General features: G+C 41.3%; 1 protein-coding gene across 5 annotated transcripts in view; it reads right to left on the bottom strand.

Moving 5' to 3' along the window:
- The window catches only part of nfic (nuclear factor I/C), a 456,415-nt gene that overhangs the window by 287,645 nt on the left and 143,044 nt on the right, over window positions 1–25,726 (bottom strand). For all 5 annotated transcript variants that reach the window (XM_078423615.1, XM_078423617.1, XM_078423619.1 and 2 more), the window contains one exon: window positions 4,740–5,271. In XM_078423615.1, the coding sequence (XP_078279741.1) occupies window positions 4,740–5,271 (532 nt within the window). The remainder of the gene's footprint in view (window positions 1–4,739; window positions 5,272–25,726) is intronic.

Raw genomic sequence — 25,726 nt, 5'->3', positions numbered from 1 at the left:
ATTCAATAAATGGAGACCATATTTTAAAAAATAGATCTGGTTTGTCAATTAAGGCAAACCTTATTTTTTCCAAATGCAAGGTCTCGGTCATTTCCGTAATCCACATTTTAATTGTGGGGGTTAGATTTTTCAGAATTTAATGGAGTAAATAAACAGTAACAGGTTCTCACGTTGGATGGAGTAGAGCTGGTTTCACAAAGCTTCATGTGGGAGTAGATGCTGCTGCTTGATATAATGCTAATGAAAAGACTTTATAACTACTTGGCAGCCTTTTCCATTGTGCATTAACTGATCAATCCCCCTCATCCAAAACATGCTGTGTGTTGGAGACACAAGTGACTGCAGATGATACAATCCCGAGCAAAATGCAAAGTTCTGGAGGAACTCAGCGGGTCAGGCAGCGTCTTGGGAAGGAATGGACAGACGGCGTTTTGGGTCGGTATGGAACTGATGGTGGATAATGCAGAGAACTATATTCTGCACTCTGCACCTTCCCCTTTGCTCTATCTATTGTACTTGAGTTTGACTTTCTTGTGTCTATATATGGTATATCTGATCTGTTTGGATAGCATGCAAAACATGCACACGTAACACATAACAATACTCGGTACACTTAACAATAATAAACCTAAACCCTCCTGAGTTGCTCCAGCACGTTGTGTTCTGCTGTATATTGTCTTGTACTCCCACACCCACATAGCTATTGACCTGGGATCTTCTCCCTTAGTTCACCTTTCCAAACCCCTCCCCACCTGATTCCACGTCCATTGTTGCCCCCTCCCACCCCTTATTGTTTCACCTATCAGCCACCGTCTCCACTCTCCTCCCTTCTCCTCCCCACCTGACACCATCCGCCATTATTTATTTTGATCTGTTTCCACCTATCACCCACCAGCTTGTCTCACCCCCCCACTCCAGACAATCTCTTCTCTTCTCTACTCTCCTGGTTCTGATTCAGAGTCTTGGCCTGAAGTGATGACTGCCCCATTGCCTCCACAGATGATGTTCGACCTGCTGCACGCTTTCCGTGGTTTGTTTTAAGCTCCAGTGCACAAGAGAGTTGCTCTTTCCACTGCTATAAAAAGGCCAAGGGCCTTGGAATACCTGCTAAGTACACCCTCAATATTTCGCCATTTATCACACTACTGAACCATCCTCCCATGAGCGAGAGCATAATCCCGATCTTCCAACGTACCTCATTTAGGACCTTACACTTTTTTATAATCACCACTTTCTCTGTAACTATAACATTGAAACACTATATTCTTCACTCTAATATTTTTCTCTTTGTATCACCTATTGTACTTGATTGTACTCATGCCTAGTATGGGGTGATTGTACTTATGTATAGTATGATTTGGATAGCACGCAAACAAAGCTGTTAGCTGTGTCCCGATATACGTGACTATAATAAACCAACACCAGTGTCTCTCAATACCCGCTTCACCTAAAGTGACTTCTACTTATTGTTGCTCAAAATCTTCCATTTATTTTTCTTTAAATTTTCTCTGAAAGCTGACATTTTGTGCACTAATCTTTTTTCTGACATCTAATCATTGTGTCTTCAACTTTTCACCAGATGGTAAAAAAACTTTAAAATATTGAAAATCACGATTGCACTTCATGCTATATTTAAATAAATAACACCACTTGTCTTGCAAACAGTAAATTATTGGATTACAAAATCCATTTGCCCTTAGTGAGGATTAAGAGCAATCAAAGCTTACATTTTATAGTTTCTCCTCATTTATCCCATCTACAAGGGTCTCTGACGGAACAGAAAGCAAACATTAACTCACACCCTTACTCAAGACACAAGGTCAATCTGTTCCAACAAGTAACCTGCAATGGAAGACAGGACAACTTCACCCGAAGCCACACCCAACATCAACCATCTTTACGGAACAGATAACATGTCATTTGTGCCTAGAAATCTCCTCTTGTTTTTAACAAACAGGAAAGAAAAAATTATTACACAAAAACAACGGCACACCATTATTATTTTATATGTGCTGATTCAGTCCAAAAATTGCACATTGCATCCTCTGCAAGGAAAAGTCTCGGTAAACTTCATTGTTCCCAGTAATTCTACAGAAGATACATTGGATTAGCTGTTCGGTAACAGCCAGGGCTTGAAACGGATTCGTCCAGGAACATAACTATACAAGAACGTGTCCTTTGCCAACTCAGATCAAAGTGGAAAATCACAGGCAGTATAAATGAGGCTTTTGATACATTCAGGTGTGAACAGAATCGATACTGTGTCGTTGACCTGTACTGCACTCACAGTACTGAAACCCGTTATTTACGTCCAGTTAATGTAATCCCACTGGATTTGAGGGGGCAGAATCCACAGGAACACAAGATTCCAGGAAATCAGACCTTTTACAAAATTACTTGAAGAAATAAATCACATTTTAGATTTTAATTCTAGTTAAAAGCAAAAAACTTGCAATAAAAAGCAATAAATTATTACTGGTGACATGAGATAAACTTGTATTGCATTTAGGGTCCTTATTCTAACATAGACATTAACCTTCTTATTGGAAGTATGATGACCCTGATTCTAAACCGCATGCTGAGGAACGTTATCTCACAATGTGCGTTAGTTTACTAATTCAGGTTCACACTCATTTGATGGTGAGAGTGGTATTTTTACAATCGTCCCTAATAAAATAGTTGTAATCTAACTGGCTCTACGTTTGACAAGGACCAAACATAGAACATAGAAACATAGAAAATAGGTGCAGGAGTAGGCCATTCGGCCCTTCGAGCCTGCACCGCCATTCAATATGATCATGGCTGATCATTCAGCTCAGTAGCCTGTACCTGCCTTCTCTCCATACCCCCTGATCCCTTTAGCAAAAAGGGCCACATCTAACTCCCTCTTAAATATAGCCAATGAACTGGCCTCAACTACCTTCTGTGGCAGAGAATTCCACAGACTCACCACTCTCTGTGTGAAGAAATGTTTTCTCATCTCGGTCCTAAAAGACTTCCCCCTTATCCTTAAGCTGTGACCCCTGGTTCTGGACTCCCCCAACATCGGGAACAATCTTTCCGCATCTAGCCTCTCCAACCCCTTAAGAATTTTATATGTTTCTATAAGATCCCCCCTCAGTCTTCTAAATTCCAGCGAATACAAGCCCAGTCTATCTAGTCTTTCCTCATATGTAAGTCCCGCCATCCCAGGGATCAATCTGGTGAACCTTCTCTGTACTCCCTCTAAGGCAAGAACGTCTTTCCTCAGGTTAGGAGACCAAAACTGCACACAATACTCCAGGTGCGGTCTCACCAAGGCCCTGTACAACTGCAGCAGAACCTCCCTGCTCCTAAACTCAAATCCTCTTGCTATGAATGCCAACATACCATTCGCTTTCTTCACTGCCTGCTGCACCTGCATGCTTGCTTTCAATGACTGGTGCACCATGACACCCAGGTCACGTTGCATCTCCCCTTCTCCCAATCAGTCACCATTCAGGTAATACTCTGCTTTCCTGTTCTTGCCGCCAAAGTGGATAACCTCACATTTATCCACATTATATTGCATCTGCCATGCATTTGCCCACTCGCCTAATCTATCCAAGTCACTCTGCAGCCTCCTAGCATCCTCCTCGCAGCTAACACTGCCACCCAGCTTCGTGTCATCCGCAAACTTAGAGATGTTGCATTCAATTCCCTCGTCCAAATCATTAATATACACTGTAAATAACTGGGGTCCCAGCACTGAGCCTTGCGGTACCCCACTAGTCACTGCCTGCCATTCCGAAAAGGACCCATTTATTCCTACTCTTTGCTTCCTGTCCGCCAACCAATTTTCTATCCACCTCAACACTGAACCCTCAATACCGTGTGCTTTAAGTTTGTACACCAATCTCCTATGTGGGACCTTGTCGAAGGCCTTCTGAAAGTCCAGATATAACACATCGACTGGTTCTCCCTTATCCACTCTACTAGTTACATCCTCGAAAAATTCTATAAGATTCGTCAGACATGATTTGCCTTTGGTAAATCCATGCTGACTTTGTCCGATGATTTCACCACTTTCCAAATGTAATGCTATCACATCTTTAATAACTGACTCTAGCATTTTCCCCACTACCGATGTTAGGCTAACTGGTCTATAATTCCCCGTTTTCTCTCTCCCTCCCTTTTTAAAAAGTGGGGTTACATTAGCTACCCTCCAGTCCTCAGGAACTACTCCAGAATCTAAAGAGTTTTGAAAAATTATCACTAATGCATAATTCTAAGAATTATGATGACTTGTTCGCAAAGTTTACAAACATATTACAGCTGTTAATCCTGTTGACAAAAGGTTAGAGCAACAATGCAGCAGTTTAAAAATGTACAAATGGACATGAAGTAGAACATGGAAAGACACGTTAAGTAACTGACCTGCAAGATCAAAACATTTGCAACCAAACTACCTTTCATTAAAAAAATGAAGCATTTCTCCATCCAGTTATTGATACAATCAAACAGTATGTTAACACAAGGTCTATTGCCTTTGGTTTAGAAATGGGATTGTGCTTGGCACATTATTTCCATCAATACATATGGACATTACGTCACATGCACTGTACGATGCATGTTTATTAAGTGTAATGTGCCAAATAACTGGGATCAACATTTCAAAACACAGTGCTTCTGCACAAAGAAACTTTGCAAGCTTTCATATTGTCTGCAGTGGGAGAAAGAGTATAAGTCAAATTTTCAAAACGCATCATGAAATCACTTACCTCTTTCTTGCACAAAGTATGCCAAGTATAAATCAAGTTCCTTAACTGAAACACTTATGTGATGGGGCTGAACGCACAGCGTGGGGTTACTACACTGTTGGGACTTCACCAGACGCTCTCCATCAGTACTTTCCAAAGGGATCCCTTTAAACAGGATCACCATCACCAGATCCAACCTCCAAACTTTATCCGCTTGCCGTAAACAATCTATGCGTCTTATTTTGCCTTTCTGGTCCGGATTTGAGAGAACGCAGCATGGAGCCTTCTTCCCAGTGATGGTCAGCACAAAATCCTCACGGTACTCTGGACGGATGTCCTTGCGCAGTTTGGCCAGTAGCCTCGAGGCCCACTTTTGCTTCACCTCCGCTTTCTCGCTCAACAACTCGTCCTTCACCGCTCTCTCCTCATCCTTTGTCATCCGCTTCTCGTGCTTCTTGAAGTACTTTCGCTTCCGAGCTTGCAGGTTGAACCATGTGTAGGCAAATGCACGGACGTGCGGAAGAAGTGCCTCGATGAATGGATGGAATTCATCCTGGTGAAAGAGATCACAAAGTCTCAGAGGATGCGGTAAATAACCGAACACAGAACACAGAGCAGTCCAGCACGGAAACAGGCCCTTTGGCTTTGGCCCGCAATGTCCGTGCCCAACATGATGCCAAGATTAACTCTTATCTGCTTGAACGTGATCCATATCCCCCCATTCCCCACGTATCCAGGTTCCTATCCAAATGCCACTGTTGTATCATCTTCCACCACCACCACCTCCCCTTGTAGCGTGTCCCAGGCAACCTCTGTAAAAAAACTTGCCTCACACATCTCCTGTAAACTTTACCCCTCTCACCTTAAAGGTCTGTCCTCTACCCTTTCACATTTCCACCCTGGAAAAAAGGTCCAAACTGTCTACCCTATCTGTGGTCTTATAATTTTATCTACTACAATCAGGTCTCCCCTCAGCCTCTGAGACAACAATTCGCTGCCAGTGCATTTATTATCATTGTATGTTATTTTTTTTAATTTCGGAATCACAAAATTGTTACTGCATGGAAGGTGTCTGAATATAGCAACAAAACACAACGTGAATTTTAATAAGAGTGTCCATTTCTCTCAGAGCTGCCAAAGTCTCATCTCACAGCAGTCCTTTCCTCATCTAAAAGTTAAAAGCTGCAGATGCTGAAAATCTGAAACAATATCAGGTGATGTCGGAAACACTCAGCAGGTTAGGCAGCATCTGCTTTCAGATCAATGACTTTGCATCAGAAGGCAAAAACATGCTTTGTTTTTGATTGAATGATTGAAAGGAACAATGTGGAAAAAGACCCTTTGGCCCATCCAGTCCATGCCTTCCATTGATCACCTGTACACATTAATTCTATGTTATCCCATGTTCACGTCCAGGGTCCATACACTAGTGGCAATTTACAGAGGTTAACTGACCGACAAATCTGCACCCAGGAGGCAACTGGAGCACCCGGAGGAAACCCAAGTGGTCTTGGGGAGAACGTGTAAACTCCACAAAGACAGCTCCCATGGTCAGGATTGAACCCGGGACTGGTGCAATGAGGCAGCAGTTTATATAGTTGATTGCTTTGGAATGGAAAATACTGAAATGGTGGGGGAGTCAGACATGATAGTCATTTCGCTGTGAGCCAGCAACTCTAACCCAGGAGTAACAATCAAGGTGAAGGGAAAATAGCACAGATTTAAACGTGTGAGGCAGCAGCTTTTCCAGTTTTGCTATTGTGCTGTCCTAACGTTATTGATATGATACCTTTAAACATGTTTTTAAACTTGCTAAGATGTGCCATAGCCTTAAACAGCACGATGCTTGTTCCACAATGAACTAACATTCAGCAGTTAAATTTGGCTTAAGAAAGAATCTTCCAAAGCTGAGAAGATGTTTTATTTGCTGAGAAGGTCTGACGGATAAAAAAGTACAACATGAAAGGGCAGAAGATCATGCAGCATCTGTGCAGAGAGAAACGAAGCCTGCGTTTCAAGATGATGGTCTTTCAACACAAGAGGGAGGAAACGAGCCTGCTGCAGGTTGCACAAAGAGGGTTGGGTGGCAAGACCAATGAGGTAATCTGAGTGATATGAATCTGTAAACAGCTCTTCCCAAGACAGCGATAAATTGCAGAGAGATGCAGATGTAGCCCAGTCCATCACACAGACCAACCAGACTCTCCACCATTGCCTCCATCTACACTTCATGCTACAGCCAACAGAATCAAAGACCTTTCCCACCCCGGTCATTCTGTCCTCTCCCCGCTCCCATCAAGCAAAAGTCGCTGAAGCTTGAAAGCGTGCACTACCAGACTCAGGACCTGCTTCTATCTCTCTGTTATCAGGCTTCTGAACGGTGTTTCCAGCAGCTAGGGTATTGTCCATTTCACCTCAACCCCATTGCGGACATTGGACTTTGTCTATGGGACACCCCCACCAAGATGGTGCTGAAGCCAGGCCACTCTTTGCACGCTGGTCTCAGAAGAGGATCTACTATCACACATTACAATCGCACTACGCCTTTAAACCTTTATTTACCCTTTATCTGTACACTGTAGACAGCTTGATTGTATTTATGTATAGTAGTATCTTTGACTGGATAGCATGCAAACAAATGCTTTTCCCTGTACCCTGGTACACTTTAGACTTTTAGACTCTGGAGATACAGCATGGAAATAGGCCCTTCAGCCCACCAACTCCGTGCCGACCAGTGATCGCCACATGTACTAGCACTATCCTATACATACTAGGGACAATTTACAATTTTACCGAAGCCAATTAACTTACAAACCTGTATCGGAAAGAACTGCAGATGCTGGTTTAAATCGAAGGGAGATACAAAATGCTGGAGTAACTCAGCGGGACAGGCAGCGTCTCTGGGGAGAAGGAATTGGTGACGTTTCAGGTCAAGGCCCTTCTTCAGTCTCAAGAAGTGCCTCGACCCGAAACGTCACCCATTCCTTCTCTCCAGAGATGCTGCCTGTCCCACTAATTTACAAACCTGTACATTTTTGGAATGTGGGAGGAAACCGGAGCACTCGCAGAAACGCACGCGGAGACAGGGAGAACGTTTAAACTCCGTTCAGATAGCAACCGCAATCAGCATCGAACCCGTGTCTCTGGCGTAGTAAGGCAGCTACCCTACTGCTGCGCCATTGTGCTGCCCAAATAAACAATAATAAACTAAACTGACCTAAAACTAAACAAAGCTTTACGTTGTTCCTCGCTACAGGTGGCAATAGTAACCCTAAACTTAATACAGTGCCACAGATGCAAAGAGAGGGTGATGAATGTTATTCATCATAGTTGATGCCATCTAAAGAGAGGGTGATTAATGTTATTCATCATAGTTCTTCTGACTGAAGGAGGTGCAAATGGAGGGAAATGAACGAGGACAGATGCAAGGACAAGTAGAGTGAACAGTGCTGGAACAGGAAGAGGCAAGCTCTGCAGCTGCAGGAAACCCGAGATAAAAGAGGACGTTGGAAATACTTGGCAGGTCAGATCGTGTCTGCAGAGAGAGGAGCGATTATTCATGTCATAGACAGATGACCATAAATCAATTTTGATGCAAACAGATAAAGCTGGTTTTGCATGAATTCAACGTCGAGTCCCAAAGGCTACAACGTATCCAGACAAGAGATTTGTCTCAGATTTCTAGCAACTGCTGTACTGCTCATGTCACAGTTCCAGTTTGCTGTTCCTCTTCTGTGCTGTCGCTCTTTATACCTGCTCCAGACAGATCAGTTAAGGATAATGAGGCTTCACCGTCCCTTGTCAGGCAGCACCACCACCATCTGTGTCCTCTGCAAACCCTTGCTCTCCATCCTATCGCAAACATTCCGTCCTATCACTGATATCCTTCATTCATTTTAGTTTAGTTTACAGATACAGCGCGGAAACAGGCCCTTCGGCCCACCGAGTCTGCACCGACCAGCCATCTCCGGCACATTAACACTGTCATACACACACTAGGAACAATTTACACATATACCAAGCCAATTAACCTACAAACCTGTACATCTTTGGAGTGTGGGAAGAAACTGAAGATCTCGGAGAAAGCCCGCACGGTCACGGGGAGAAAGTACAAACTCCATACAAACAGTATTCGTAGTCGTGATCGAACCCGGTTTTCTGGCGCTGCCAGCGTAGCAAGGCAGCAACCCTGCCGCTGCGCCACCGTGCTGCCCTGTTCCATCTGTAGCTCTTGTTTTCCTTTCCCCTGACTCTCACTCTGAGAAAGGGTCTCGACCCGAAAGGGTCACCAATTCCTTTTCTCCAGAGATACTGCCTGACCTGCTGTTACTCCGACTTTCTGCACTTCTTCCCATCTAACCCAGACCCATTTACCAGTATCTTCAGACAATTCCTTTGTTCTCTCCACTCTTTCTTCTTCGCTGCAACTTCGAATATGTTTCATTTCTAACCATTCCTGTTCTGATGAAAGACCACTGACCAGAAACATTAACATTAGTTCTTCCACCACAGGTGTTGCCTGAACTGCTGAGATAAGACGTACACGTTTGTAGGTTAATTGGCTTGGTATAAGTGTGTGTAGGATAGTGTTAACATGTGGGGATCGCTGGTCAGTGCGGACTTGGTGGGCTGAAGGGCCTGTTTCCGCACTGTATCTCTTTTTTTTTTTATGAGATAAATTTTTTATTGGAGATAGGTACATCTTTACAGTCATACATTTTTAAATTGATAATATTGTCAATTATTATTATATTGTCTCCAATACCTTTTGCCCCCTTTTTTTTTTTAAACTAGATAGAACTAAAGAAATAGATGAAGTAAAGAAAGAAAAGAGAGAGAAGCAAAATAAAAACAAAAACAAAAACAAATTATAAAGATAAGGAAAAAGTTAGTTAAAGAAGAATGGAAAAATTTATTAAAATAACAAAAACTTCATTCGAGATATATACGTACATTTCAAAGTATAGCATTTCATCCATTCTTTAGTCCGAGTGCTAGTCAGGTTCCTGTGCTGAACCATTCTGACCCTTTAAGTAATCAATAAAAGGAGACCATATTCCAATGAATAATTCCTGTTTGTCCAACAGGGAAAATCTGATTCTTTCCACGTTTAAGGTCTCCGTCATTTCTATAATCCACATTTTGATTGTGGGGACCGTAGGGCCTTTCCAAAATTTTAGAATTAATTTTTTTCCCGTTATTAAACTATAATCCATAAAGTTTCTTTGTATTGTTCTAAATGTTTGATTTAATTCTAATATTCCGAGTATAATTAATTTTGGATCTGGGTCCAATTGTGTGCTGGTTACTTTAGATATTATGCTAAAAATATTTACCCAGAATTTTTTAATTTTTATACAGTTTGCGAACATATGAAATAATGTAGCTTCTAAATGTTGACATTTATCACATTTGGGTGAGATATGTTGGAAAATTTTATGTAGTTTTGTTTTTGAATAGTGTAACCTATGTATTACTTTAAATTGTATTAGAGAATGTCTGGCGTTTAGTGAACACTGATGTATATGTTGCAAACTTTCTTCCCAAGTATCTTTCGTAATTACTTGGTTTAATTCTTTTTCCCATTTTTGTCTGTATAAGTCCGTGGAGGGAATGTCACTGTCTAATAAGATATTATATATATAAGATATTAATTTTTCTGTATTAGGATGTTTGTTCCAACATTCATCAAGAATTTCTGAATTTCTAATTCGAAAATTTTGGGAGTTCGATTTTACATAATCTCTAAGTTGAAGATATCTGAAATAATCATTTCCACGAAGACCATAAGTCTGTTGCAACTCCTGAAATGTCAGAAAGGTGCCTTCCTTATAAAGTTGTCCCATATTTTTAATTCCATAATCCTTCCATTGTGTAAAACCCCCGTCTACCCATGAAGGCTTAAACAAAGGATTATTCACAATTGGAAGAAAAAGTGATAAATTATCTAATTTTAATGTCTTTTTTAATTGTTTCCAAATTCGTGTAGCACTAAATATTATAGGGTTTTCCCTATAAATTTTTTTGTTTAATTTAGACGTAGCAAATAATATCGAACCAATATCAAAAGGTAAACAATCTTCCTTTTCCATTTTTAACCAGTCTGGTTGATGATCTATTTCTTCCAACCAGAAATTCATATTTTTAATATTAACTGCCCAGAAATAAAACAAAAAATTGGGTAAAGCCAGGCCTCCATTTATTTTTGATTTACACAAGTGTCTTTTGTTTATCCTATGATTCTTATAATCCCAGATAAAATCATTAACAATAGAGTCCAATTTTTTAAAAAAGTTTTTTGTCAGATATATCGGAATTGTCTGAAAAAGGTATAATATTTGCGGTAAAAAAATCATTTTTATGGCATTAATTTTGCCAACCATTGAGATAGGGAGTGTTTTCCAATATTGAATATTCTTATGTAGTTTGTTCAGTAATGGGGGGAAATTTGCTTTAAATAATGATGTATATATCTTAGTTACATAGATACCTAGATATTTAAATTTTTCATTTACTATTTTAAATGGAAATTGTTGTATTATCTGTTTATTATGTTCCCTTATTGGCATAATTTCGCTTTTATTCCAATTTATTCTGTATCCTGAAAATGAACCAAATTGGGTTATTAGCTTTAATAGGTTTGGAATACTAATTTCTGGTTTTGTGATGTAAATTAATACGTCATCTGCGTATAGAGAAATTTTATTCACTGTGTCCTTTGTGTTATATCCATGTATTTCCGGATGCCCCCTAACTCTTTCTGCCAGTGGCTCAATAGCAAGCGCAAATAATAATGGGGATAACGGGCATCCTTGTCTACAACCTCTAGATAGGCTAAATTTCGATGACAACCTTTGGTTTGTAAATATTCTGGCCGTGGGATTTGTATATAACAGTTTTATCCATGTACAGAATTTCTCCCCTAGCTGCATATTTTCCATCACCGAAAATAAATAAGACCATTCAACCTGATCAAATGCTTTTTCAGCATCAAGTGAGATTATTGCTAGATCTTCATTAATAATTCTCTTGGAATATATAATATTAAATAATCTTCTTAGATTATAGTATGAGTATCGTTTCTGAATGAAGCCTGTTTGGTCAGGGTGTATTAATTTATTCATCACTGTACTTAATCTATACGCTAGTATTTTAGTTAAAATTTTTTGATCTGTATTTAAAAGTGCAATTGCTCTGTATGATCCCGGATCTTCCGGATCTTTATCAGCTTTAGGAATGAGTGTTATTATAGATTCATTTAGAGTGTCTGGAAGTTTCTGTTGAGTATATATATACTCATACAGTCTATGTAAACGTGGGCTAAGCAAATCATAAAATTTTTTATAAAATTCGGAGCCTAAACCATCTGGTCCTACTGCTTTACCATTTTTTAAAGAACCAATAGACTCCTCAATATCCTTTGTCGTAATCTCCCTTTCTAATACTTCTCTATCGTTTGAATCTAAACCTTTTAAATTACATTTTTTTTAAAAGTCTGCTATTCCTTCTGATTGTGCTACGGTTTTAGTTGAATAAAGGCTCTGATAATATTGGAGAAATCTATCATTTATGTCCTTGGGCATTTTTAAACTAAACTAAACTAAACTAAACTAATGCTTAGTTCCTTTAAAGATTACAAATTTCTAAAAAAATATAAAGTATTCCGTACATTGGGCAACACTATCCTTAGCAAAATCTAACCGCAAAATGCTATTTTGCCTACACTACAAAGCTCCAATACATGATCACACATTTAAAAACACAGTTTATTATTGTATTCCGAAGAAGAGCATTGACATGAAATATTAGAACTTAGAACAGTACAGACCAGGAACAGGCCCTTCGGCCTACATTGTCTGTGCCGAACATGATGCCAAGATAAACAAATCTCTTCGGTCTGCATATGATCTATATCCCTCTATATTCATAAGCCTCTTAAATTCCACTATTGTATCTGCGTCCTCCACCAAGCCCCAGCAGCACATTCCAGGCACTACCATTTGTGAAAAAAAAACAATTGCCCCACACATCTCCTTTAAACTTTGCATCTCTCACCATAAAGCGAGTTTTTAACATCTCCACTCTGGGACAAAGGTTCTGGATGTTTACCCTCTCGTGATTTCATATACTTCTATCAGGTCTCTCCTCAATCTCCGACATTCCAGAGAAAACAATCCAAAGTCAACTGGATCTCATCTGCAGGTTTCTTGCATTCTGATTTGTGACGTGCCAATTTGGAACAAAACCAGGGGGCGGATAGAGCTGCTACCTCACAGTGCCAGAAACCCGTGCTCAGTCCTGTCCTTGGGTGCTGATCCAGAGATCTGGCAGCAACTCCAGAGACACCGGTTCAAATCCCACCATGGTGGCTGGGGAATTGAAATTCAAAGACAGAAATAAATTCTGGAAATTAAATAACAAAAGTTCAGCAGCTAGGAGATTACTAGACTAGATTAATTCACGAATGTCCCCCAGTGAATGAAATTTGTCATCCTTCCTGTCTGCAACCCACAATTAGTAAGTTTGCAGATGACACTAAAATAGGTGGTATCGTAGGCAGCGAGGATGGTTATCAAGAATTGATGCTAGATCTTGAGCAGTTGGGCAGGTGGGCTGATAAATGGCAAATGGAGTTTAATTCAGATAAGTATGAGGTGATATATTTTGGGAAGTTAAACCAGGGCTTCATAGTGCATGGCAGCGCCCTGGGGAGTGTTGTACAGCAAAGGGACCCAGGAGTATGGCTACATTGCATGTTGGCCTTCTTGACAAGAGGAGTTGAGTATAGAAGCAAAGAGGTCCTTCTGCAGTTGTACAGGGCCCTAGTGAGACCGCACCTGGAGTACTGTGTGCAGTTTTTTGTCTCCAAATTTGAAGAAGGACATTCTTGCTATTGAGGGCATGCAGCGTAGGTTTACTAGGTTAATTCCCGGAATGACCGGGCTGTCGTGTGTGGAAAGACTGGAGTGACTGGGCTTGTATACACTGGAATTAAGAAGGATGAGAGGGGATCTTTTTGAAACAAATAAGATTATTAAGGGATTGGACACGCTAGAGGCAGGAAACATGTTCCCGATGTTAGGGGAGTCCTGAACCAGGGGCCACAGTTTAAGAATAAGGGGTAGGCCATTTAGAACGGAGTAGAGGAAAAACGTTTTCACTCAGAGAGTTGTAAATCTGTGGAATTCTCTGCCTCAGAAGGCAGTGGAGGCCAATTCTCTGGATGCTTTCAAGAGAGAGTTAGATAGAGCTCTTAATGATAGCGGAGTCAGGGGGTATGGGGAGAGGGCAGGAACGGGGTACTGATTGTGAATGATCAGCCATGATCACATTGAATGGCGGTGCTGGCTCAAAGGGCCGAATGGCCTACTCCTGCACCTATTGTCTATTGTCTATTGAAAGTGGCATCCCAGGTAGGTGGTTAAGAAGGCTTTGGGCACACTGACCTTTAACAGTCAGGGAATTGTACATAGAAGCTGGGACACTATGTTGCACAACATGGTGAGGCTGCATTTGAAATACTGTGTTCAGTTTCATCACCCTTTTGTAGGGAAAGTGCCATTAAGCCACCCAAGATGTCCCATCTAAGCTAGTCCCATTTACCTGTGTTTGGCCCATATCCCTCTAAACCTTTCCTATCCACGTACCTGTCTAAACGTCCTTTAAATGTTGTTATTGTACCTGGCTCAACTACCTTTTCTGACAGCTTGTTTCATATATCCACCACCCTCTGTGTGGAAAACGTTGCCCTTCAGATTCCCATTAAATCTTGCCCCTCTCACCTTAAACCCATGTCCTCTTGGTGTTGATTCCCCTACTCTGGGTAAAAGCCTTTGTGCATTCACCCTGAGAAATAAAATTTCAAGAAGAACCATGCATAGCGTGTGAAAATGGCAGTACAGATGACGAGCTTGGTCTTGGATTTAATTCTGGATCCTATTAAAATGAAAGATTCCGAATAGCTATTGAAATAACTGGTTATTTAAAAAAATATTTTATTCAATTCATGTTCCTGAATCAATTGGAAATTTTTATTTCATTGCAAAGCCTTAGCATGAAAGGTTAGCGCAAACTGTATCAAAAACATTGATCAGTTACCAGCAGCTAGCAGTGTAGGCTACCACAATAAAACATATCCAAGCTGAGACATTCTCATCTTATGTGCAGTTTTTTGTGATTATAAGCAACAGGAGATATTTTGGCTCCTTCGTTTTCATATTAAAAAGGAACAACAGCACAGGAGTTGGTCGTACATCTGTCCAAATCTATCAATTCTGTTACAAGTTCAAAGCAAAAGATGTGGAGCAAATGCAACATCAATCTGATGGCCTGATCGCTGAAACTTATTATTTTGGACTGATAACAATATTATTACCTTGCCTGAAAACACTTTAAGCTGCTTCCAGCTTAGTGCTGTTTAGAGCCAGTCAAATTTCATGAGTGGAAGGTCCCTGATTTTCAACCATCTAACCAAGTCCAACACTCACGAGAGCTTAGCTTCATTTAGTTTAGGGAAACAGCATAGAAATAGGCCCCTCGGCCAATCGAGTCCACGCTGACCATCCATCACCCGTTCACACCAGTTCCCATCCACTCCTTGCACACTAGGGGGAATTCGCCGAGGATAAATAAACTATAAACCCGCACGTCTTTGGGATGTGTGAGGAAACCGGAGCACCTGGGGAAAACCCAGGCAGTCACAGGGAGAACGTGCAAATTCCAGATAAAGAGCAAAAGAGGTCAGGATCGAACCTGGGTCTCTGGCGCTGTGAGGCAGCAGCTCTACCTGTTGAACCATTCTACCGCCCTCGCTCATTCTTGGAGCAAGTCAGCACCTGAGACAAAATTTACAGGCGTTTCCTTTCCCTTTGGTTCAGAGTGAGTGCCGGGGATATCTGGCATGTACGATCCTTTACTGCGTCGTTCTCTGTGCATTAATGACAATGCTGGTTTGAAGTACATAATGTCCATTTAGGATCTTGCACAGTAACACATTAGTTATCAAAACAAATTAGTCCCTGCATGTGCAGACCACGATCTGCATCTGGCAATGTTTAACTGGTTCCTGTCTCATAAATGAAGAAATAAAAATTATTTATCTACGTTCTGTAGATCAGACTTGTTTTTCTATGGAGTGGGGATTATCAAATCAAATGTGCATTCGGTCCATGCAATCCTGAATAAGTGGCTTAATACAAGGTTATTTCTGATTGATTTACGATGTCAAACGCATTTGCTCTTCAAGGTGACTTTTTCTTTTCATAATCAATCACTTCTTCCTAATTGACTCTGAAATGCTAGTGTGCCTTTGTATTGTAAACCAGAGCGTTTCAGGCTTTGGGAGGTTGAATATTAGAAGAAGGTAAACAATTAATGACTCTTAACGGCATTGATGTCGAGAGAGTAAAACAGCCCTGTGCATTCACCCTATCTATACCCCTGATGGTTTTATACACCTCTACAAGATCGCACCTCAGCCTTCTATCTCAAAGGAATAAAGGCCCAGACTGCCCAACCTCTCCCTATAGCTGAGGCCCTCTAGTTCTGGTGACATCCTCGTAAGCTCGACACTCTACAATACAATACAATACAATACAATACAATACAATAAATCTTTATTGTCATTGTACAGGGGTATAACGAGATTGGGAATGCGCCTCCCATACGACGCAATAATTTAGTTCGTTTAAACAACAGCAACCAGCTTAATGACATTCTTCCTAATGCAGGGTGACCAAAACTGAACACAATACCCCGTCTGAATCTGAAGAAAGGCCCCCACTCAAAATGTCACCTATCCATATCCTCCAGAAATGCTGAGTTACACCAGCACTATTGTGTTCGTTTTTGTAAACCAGCATCTGGAGTTCCTTGTGTCCATGATACATCTAGTGTGGCCTCACCAACGTCTTGTACAACTGTAACATACTGTATTAAGGTGTCAGGCCAAAGATTGGTTAAAGAACACAAACTAAAAGTCATGAAATTGTATACACAACTAACAATATTCCACAACTATTATTTTGGTATTACAATCTTCAGGAATACACAGCAATAAAAAATGTAGATCCTTAAATGAATATCCTATTGAATATCAATGGGACCTCTTTACAACACAGAACCATCAACAACATTGGTGGAGCTTTTGTACATAAACAGCTTTGTCAGTTAGTAATTTGCTCTTTGGAGCTTTTACTATAGAACAAGGACTGAAGTGAAATTGATTTGATCTGAATTGAAAGAACAACATGGAAACAGGCCCTTCAGCCCTTCGACTCCACACCATCCATCGACACCTCGTTCTATGTTATCTCACTTTCTCATCCACTTCTTACACACCAAGATCAATTTACAGAGGCTACTTAACCTCCAAACATACCAAGTCTTTGGGGGCTATGGGAGGAAACTGGAGCTCCCAGAGGAAACCTACGTGGTCACAGGGAGAATGTGCAACATCCACACAAACAGCACCCGAGGTCAGAATCAAACCTGGGTCTCTGGCATTGTGAGCGAGCTACTCTACTGGCTACATCATTATTTTGCAGTTTAGAGATACAGCGTGACAACAAGCCCTTCAGCCCACCGAGTCCGCATCATCCCGGATCACTCGTACACTAGTTCTATTCTTGACACTTGGAACAATTTGCAGAAGCCAATTAATATACAACCCTGGATGTGTTTGGAGTGTGGGAGGAAAGTGGGGCACTTGGAGAAAACCCACGCAGTCACGGGGAGAACGTACCAACCCCATATAGACAGCACCCGAGGTCGGGATCAAACCCGGATCTCTGCTGCTGTAAGGCAGCAACTCTATCACAACGCCACTTGTGCCGCCCCAAGATAAGAGTGACACGATGGTGCAGCAGTAGAGTTGCTGCCTTACAGCGCTTACAGTGCCAGAGACCCGGGTTCAATCCCGACTACGGGCGCTGTCTTTACGGAGTTAGTACATTCTCCCCGTGACAGCGTGGGTTTTCGCCGAGATCTTCGGTTTCCTCCCACACTCCAAAGACGCACAGGTTTGTAGGTTAATTGGCTTTTGGTATAAATGTAAATTGTCCTTGGTGCATGTAGGATGGTGTTAACGTGTGGGAATCGTTGGTTGGTGCGTACTCGGTGGGCCGAAGGGCCTATTTCTGCGCTGTATCTCTAAACTGAACTAAAAAAAAGTGTTTCTCAGCATTCCTGGAGCCATTCTTTCTTTTAAGTTCGAGGGTAAAATTATTCAGCCCAAATTTCTATCAGTGTCCTAAAGTTCACCCTGGGTTTAATAGTTTTCTGCTGTCAACATGGTCAGTGGCAAAGATAGACAAGCTGTCATGTGTCACGGTGACTTTGTACAGACCCTCTAAAAATAGCATCTGCACAGCAACAAAATAAAACACAAAGGCTCGCAGGCAATGGAACACTCCAGTATCCAGGAAGACTCAAAATCTCTGAGCTAATTTTAATTTTACTTGATACATGAGTTCATACAAAATTTGTGCAAACAGCCAGCATGATACCCAACCACCCACTCATCAAGAACAGAGAAAAAAGAAAAAAAAACTAATTATTTTAATGCATCATTTAGTCATCTAACAACACGAAATTGGACGCCAATTTATTTTGTAATCAGCTATGTTATTGGTCAGGTGCAATAGCTGAAAAAATCTGTTAAAACATCTTGTTTCACTATTTCCTTACTTACCTTGTAAGTTAAGTGCTTCGTATTCTTGGATCAAAAGGCATTGTCAATGAATTTTAAAAAATTGAAGATACAGAGAGAATAGATACCATGTGGGTTTGACGTTAATATAGACAAAGCTTCTTTTTGTGACAGTTCGGTGTACTGGCACTGCTAAAACTGTAAGATCTAGACTGCAGCTGGTAGAGCTGCTGCCTCACAGCACCAGAGACCCGGGTTCGATCCTGAGAAGGATTTGATTCCATGCTGCATCTCTAAACTAAACCAGATTTTCAAGTTTAAAAAAAAATTGTGATTTTTATGCACTTCAATTTGAAATTATCAGTTTTACGATTAAAAAGTTTAATAACATTTTTAAAACTTTTGATTGAGAGATACAGTGTGGCTTTAAAGTCTTCCGGCCCATCAAGTTTATGCCCATCATTGAACGCTGGTTCACACTAGTTTGATGTGACTATGCCACTTTTGCATCCACTGCCTACACACTTGGGGCAATTTACAGAGGCCAATTAATCTGAAGAAGGGTCTCGACCCGAAACGTCACCCATTCCTTCTATCCAGAGATGCTGCCTGTCCTGCTGAGTTACTCCAACATTTTGTGTCTATTTTCAGTGTAAACCAGCATCTGCAGTTCCTTCCTACACCTTTAATCTACAAATTTGCACGTCTTTGGGATGTGGTAGGAAACCAGAGCACCCAGAGGAAACCCATGCAGTCTCAGGGAGAACGTGCAAAGTCACACAGTCTCAGTTTAGTTTACTATTGTCACATGTACCAAGGTGAAAAGCTTTGTTTGGTTGCTATCCTGTAAAAACTGTGCAAGATTACGATCAAGCTGTCCACAGTGAATAGATAAAGGATAAAGAGTACAACATTTAGTGCAAGAGAAAGTCTGACAAAGTCCGATTCAAGATAGTTCAAAAGTCTCTAAAGAGGGAGATGGGAGGTCAGGATTGCTCTCTGGCTGATGAGTCAGCACGTGAGGTCAGGATTGAACCCAGGTCTCTGGCAGTGTGAGGCAGCAGCTCTACCAGCTGTGCCTCTGTGCCACAAGGGTGATTAGTCTCAAAATCAAAACAGAAAAGGTGGCCATAGTGATGGGAAAAAAAACATTGATAAATGTGGCCGAATTTTAATTGGCATGTATACTGGAACCATTTTATCTACAAATATAGCACGGATTCGACATTTATGTAGCATCTATAAACACGAAAGGTTCTGTGGTCACAAATGTGTGATATTCAATCTTACAAACTGAATCAAAAGAAAATAGGAGTAATTCTACAGCCATGTCAATAAAAACTTGCATATCCATGACATAAAATTAAAAAGAATCCCAGGGTGCATCAGAAGCAAAAAGGAAAAGTAACCCCATAAGGAAACAAAATGCTGGAGCAACTCAGAGGGTCAGGCAGCATCTGTGGAGAACATGAACGTTTTCAATCGGAACCCTTCTTCAGCCTGATTGTAGGGGGTGGGGGGTGGGGGGGGGGAGAAGCTGAGAGAGAGGAGAGGCAGGATAAAGCATGATAATAAATGGTCACAGGTGAGAGGGGGAGGGTTTGATAAGCAGATTGTTGGAACACAGTCCAGAGATAAAAGCGGAAGGTGTGAGACAGATTGATGTGCCGAATGGCAAATTGTGAAGCCAGAGAAAGGAATGTTGGAGGAAGTCTCCAAAGATGCTGCCTGACCCGCTGTTACTCCAGCACTTTGTGTAAACCAGCATCTGCAGTTTCTTGTTTCCACAGAAAAGAAAAGACAAAATAGGACACTTAGTTGAACGGAGACATCAGTAGAATGGGGAGACTGAGAAACTGTGGTCAGCGAGATAAACATTAATGACAGTCTTGTGGAAGTAGTGAAAAATGAGTTCAAGGAAGAAATTGCACCAAAATATATAACCTGCAGGCAATCAATGAATAGGCAAAATATTTCTATAAGAGATGATGTTAGGATGAACTAAGTTTAAAAGAGCCAGTGAGACAGCCAGGAACAGAAAAATCCATGAAAGGGTGGCAAAGACATGAAAAGATTTTAATTTGAAGGCATCAACTTGGATTGGAAATTTTGGAAGACTAGTTGAAGGCTGCCAGGGCCTGATTATGGGTGACCTGGAATAGGTGCAGAGTGCTTTGGTGAAGGGCAGGAAGGCATGGTGCAGCTTTATAAGACTTTGGTTAGGCCACATTTGGAGTATTGCATTCAGTTCTGGTCACCTCATTACAGGAAGGGTGGGGAAGCTTTGAAGAGGGTACAGAAGAGGTTTACCAGAATGCAGTCTGGATTAGAAGGTATTAGCTACCAGGAGAATTTGGAGAAAAAAATTGGTGTGTAGAAAGGAAGTGCAGATGTTGGTTTATACTGAAGAAGGGTCCCGACCCGCTGAGTGACTCTAGTACTTTGTGTCTATCTGGAAAAATGTGGGTCATTTTCTCTAAAATGCCAGAGGCGAAGGGGAGACCTGATAGAAGTATATAAAATTACAGAGGCATAGATAGGGTGGACATACAGAACCTTTTTCGCTGGGTGGAAATGTCAAAGACTAGAGAGTATAGCTTTAAGGCGAAAGGGACTGAGTTTAAAGGAGATGCGTGGGGCACCGTGGCAGGTACAACAAAAACATTTAAAAGATATTTGGGCATGTACATGGATGGGAAAGGTTCGGTGGATATGGGTCAAATCCAGACAAATCCAGGCAAATGGAACTAGCTTAAATGGGCATAATGGTTGGCATGGATGAGTTGGGCCGAAGGGCTCGTTTCCTGCTGCATGACTCCATGACACTAAAACTAAATATAGCACAGTGGTTCAAACTCTGAACACAACTGCAGAATCTGTTATTAATACGGTGTGGGTCATGTTCAAAATGTATTTCAGTATTCTGTATACTAGAAGATTGAATGCAGAAGAGAACAGCATGGGAACAAGTTCTTCGGCCCACAATGTCTGTGCTGAACATGATGTCAAGTTGAACTAAACTCCTCTGTTTGTACATGATCCGTATCCCCCCATTCCCTGCATATCCAAGTGCCGATCTAAAAGCGTATTAAATGCCATAATCGTATCACAACCACCAGAAGCACATTGCAGGCACCCGCCACACAGTGTAAAAAAACTTGCCTCACACATCTCCTTCAAATATTGCCCCTCTCCCATTAAAGTATGCCCTTAACACTATTAAACAACTCCAGAATTACAGCAGACTAGAGGGTTTAATTTCAAAATTAATTTTACCTACAAGTGATAGAAATCAGCTCATCTATACAATGCAGGAGCTTGAAACCGCACACCACCAGACTCAGGGACAGCTTCTTCCCCTCTGTACAGCCCTTCCATAAGCTACTGTCTGATTCAACTGCACCCCACTAAGGACATCAGAGTTTGTCTCTGGAACTGATGCGCTGCAATGCTGAGAACTATATTCTTCACTCTGTATCTTCCCCTTTGCTCTCTCTGTTTTACTTGAGTTTGACTTCATTGTGTTTATGCGTAGTATTATTTGATCGGATTAGATAGCGTGCAAAACAATGATTTTCAGTAGTCAGTACACATGACAATAATAAACCAAGACCTGAACTGTCATTAAAAACTGCAGGAAGGAACTGAAGGAACTGCAGATGCTGGTTTACACCAAAGATACTCACAAAAAGCTGAAGTAACTCAGTGGGTCAGGCAACATCTCTGGAGAAAAGGATTAGGTGATATTTCGTGGTCAAGACCCTTCTTCAGACTATGAGTCAGGGAAGAGGGAAATGAGAGATATGAAAAGGGTCAAAGGACAAATGAATGAAAGATATTCAAAAGGGCAAATCAAAGTCAGCATCGATGATCAAGGAAAGGTGGAACCCACAATGGTCCATTGTTGGCTGTGGAGAAGGTAATAATGAGTGATACAAACAGTGGAACTAAGCAGGACAACAGTGAAACTAATAGGACAACTAGGGTGGGGAGGAATGGAGAGTGAGGGAATGCAAGAGTTACTTGGTTAGAGAAATTAATGTTCATTCCGCTGGGTTGTAAGCTGCCCAAGCGAAATATGAGGTGCTATTCTTGTTTCAAAACAAGCTGTCTTGTAAAGGCATTGTGAAATGACATAATTCATTGGGTTAAAGCAGTTCCATAGCTTTATAATGCACTTGTACAGAATATGAACTCTTAAAGGATGCAGAGTGAACATGCTTGATGAACAAAGCTATTAGCCACACTGATAACCTCACAAACTCAATAATAGTTTCTCAATCCATCTGCGGTTGTAAAAACACTGATCAAAGCTGTTTGAACTGTAGGGGATTGGGTATCCTATATGAAAGAAATTTGTCAAGCTAAATTTGGTTCAGCAGTCAAACAGAATTTTTAACTTGAAACGGGTAGGCAGACAGCACCACAGAGCTACAAGACTACTAATCAAGGAGGTTTCGTTGAGCAACGATCACCCATTAACAGTGCTGCCTGGCTCTTCCACCCACCTGTTATTTTGAATAAATTCAAACAAGTATCAATCCCGTCACCAACTGCATTTGGCCCCATGCACAGTAAGAACCAGTCAATCACCAGTTCACTGCACTCCGAGAAACATAGCCAAGGGTAGACCTCAGGTGAAACAAACTGAGTACAATAATACTCAATCCTTATTTGTAAATTCAGACATACGCATAATATTGTATGATTAGTTCATAAGTCATAGGAGCAGAAATAGGCCATTCGGCCCATCGAGTCTACTCCACCATTCAATCATGGCTGATCTATCTTTCCCTCTCAAACTCATTAGAGGGAACCCATCCTGCTTCTTCCCAATACCCTTTGACATGCTTACTGATCAAGAATGATGTTCGGACTAGATTATGTGCAATAGCATTATTTGGGATGATTTTAAAAAGAAAAATTATTTGCAACAAGTATTTTCCCTGCAGGGTGCAGCAAAAGGTTATTCGACACATGAGGGCAGCACAGTGGGTAGAGCTGCTGGCTCACAGTGCCAGAAACTCAGGTTCGATCCTGACCTCGGGTGCTGTCTGTGTGGAGTTTGCAAGTTCTCCCTGGGACCGTGTGGATTTCCTCAAGGAGCTCCAATTATCCTCTAGTGCGTTGGGAGTGGTTGCAAAGGTGGGATAACTTAGAACTAGTGTGAATGGGTGATCAATGGTAGGTGTGGACTTGGTGGGCCGAAGAGCCTATTTCCATGCTGTATCTCGAAACTAAACAGACATGGTGGTGTTTAAGAAGCTATTAGACAGGCACATGGATATGGAGGGAATGGAAGAATATGGATCATATGCAAGCAGAGGAGATTCGTTTATCTTGGCATCATGTTCGGCACTTACATTGTGGGCTTAAGGGTCTGTTCCTGTACAGTTCCATGTTTTTATAGAAAATAGAGATGTTAGGGGCCAGAGCCGACAAGATTTGCAGTGCTATAAGTTTGCAAAAGCAGTTTTGATTATAAATTGGACATAGGAATTCATAACGGAACAATAAGACGACAAACTTCATAACCAGAAGTGATACTTTGTGGATGGGTAACACCAAAATGTTAAAGATGTGTAAACTAAATTGCAGAGACACTGACTTCTGCAGAAAGCTAATTATGAGCGAAGTCTATCAGCATGTTTGGAACCTGAGAAACATTTCTCACAGCCTGTGAATTCCTGACACAAGCTGTTTTATTAAACTTTTGTGCTAAATGAATTACTAAAGAGGTAAATTAAAATGATTAAGACAGTGGCCTACGACAACATTGCAGGTCCGAAAATGTAATACACAGATAAAAAATATATTTTAAAAATTGAATAAATGAATAACCTTAATGGTTCTTCCATACACTGGGGTAATGTCCGATCCTCCACTACCACACTGCAAATATTGGACGTTTGTCTCTAGAACTGATGCACTGCAATCCTGAGAACTATATTTCCCACTCTGTATCTTCCCCTTTGCTCTATCTGCCGCACCTGGAGTATTGTGTGCAGTTTTGGTCTCCTAACCTGAGGAAAGACGTTCTTGCCTTAGAGGGAGTACAGAGAAGGTTCACCAGATTGATCCCTGGGATGGCGGGACTTACATATGAGGAAAGACTGGATAGACTGGGTTTGTACTCGCTGGAATTTAGAAGACTGAGGGGGGATCTTATAGAAACATATAAAATTCTTAAGGGGTTGGAGAGGCTAGATGCGGGAAGATTGTTCCCGATGTTGGGAGAGTCCAGAACCAGGGGTCACAGCTTAAGGATAAGGGGGAAGTCTTTTAGGACCGAGATGAGAAAACATTTCTTCACACAGAGAGTGGTGAGTCTGTGGAATTCTCTGCCACAGAAGGTAGTTGAGGTCAGTTCATTGGCTATATTTAAGAGGGAGTTAGATGTGGCCCTTTTTGCTAAAGGGATCAGGGGGTATGGAGAGAAGGCAGGTACAGGCTACTGAGCTGAATGATCAGCCATGATCATATTGAATGGCGGTGCAGGCTCGAAGGGCCGAATGGCCTACTCCTGCACCTATTTTCTATGTTTCTATGTTTCTATCTATTGTACTTGAGTTTAACTTGATTGTATTAATGTATAGTATTAACTGATTTGATTGGAAAGCATAGAAAACAAAGCGTTTCACTGTACCTCGTTACACGCGACAATAATAAACCTAAACCTGGACAAAATAGTACAAAATCCGAAGTTTGTAGTACAACCAAAGACAGTCCATAGACAGTTCAGAGTTGCTGAAGTTAGTTCAAGAACCTGATGATTGATGGGAAGAAGCTGTTCTTGAACCTGGAGGTCAGGGGATTCAGACCCCTGTACCTTCTTCCCGATGGTAGAAGTGAATTGAGAGTGGACAGGATGGTGTGGGTCTGACGATATTGGCTGCCTTTTTGAGGCAGTGTCTCCTGTAGATCCCTTTGATGCTTATTAAATATTGTGATGGTGTGATGGAGGCAGAGAGTCTCACAATATTTAATTATGATTTGAGGATGATCTTTCATCCAAAGACAGGGATGGAATCTGGATCATCCTCAAATCTTCTCTAAATCTCTATCCCCAAAGCTTCTGTCTTACAAGGGTTGACACCTCTGCTATTGGGTAATGTTCTTCACCAAATAACTACCCCATCTTTACTCTTTGTTATTTTGTATGCCTCTATCAGATTACCCCCTTCCCTTCCTCCGCTCCGCTCCATAAACTATCCAGTCGCTCTTCATTGTTGAAATACACCATCCCAGGCAACATCACAGTAAATCTCCATGAATCTTCTCCAGTCCAAAATGTACAGTAGTGCGGCGACCAGAATTCTATACAGTCCTCCTGTTTAGGACTTATCATTATTTAAAAAGT

This window comes from Rhinoraja longicauda, chromosome 28, assembly GCF_053455715.1.
Source record: "Rhinoraja longicauda isolate Sanriku21f chromosome 28, sRhiLon1.1, whole genome shotgun sequence".
Classification (NCBI taxonomy): domain Eukaryota; kingdom Metazoa; phylum Chordata; class Chondrichthyes; order Rajiformes; family Arhynchobatidae; genus Rhinoraja; species Rhinoraja longicauda.
This window is presented reverse-complemented; position numbering and strand designations above follow the sequence as displayed.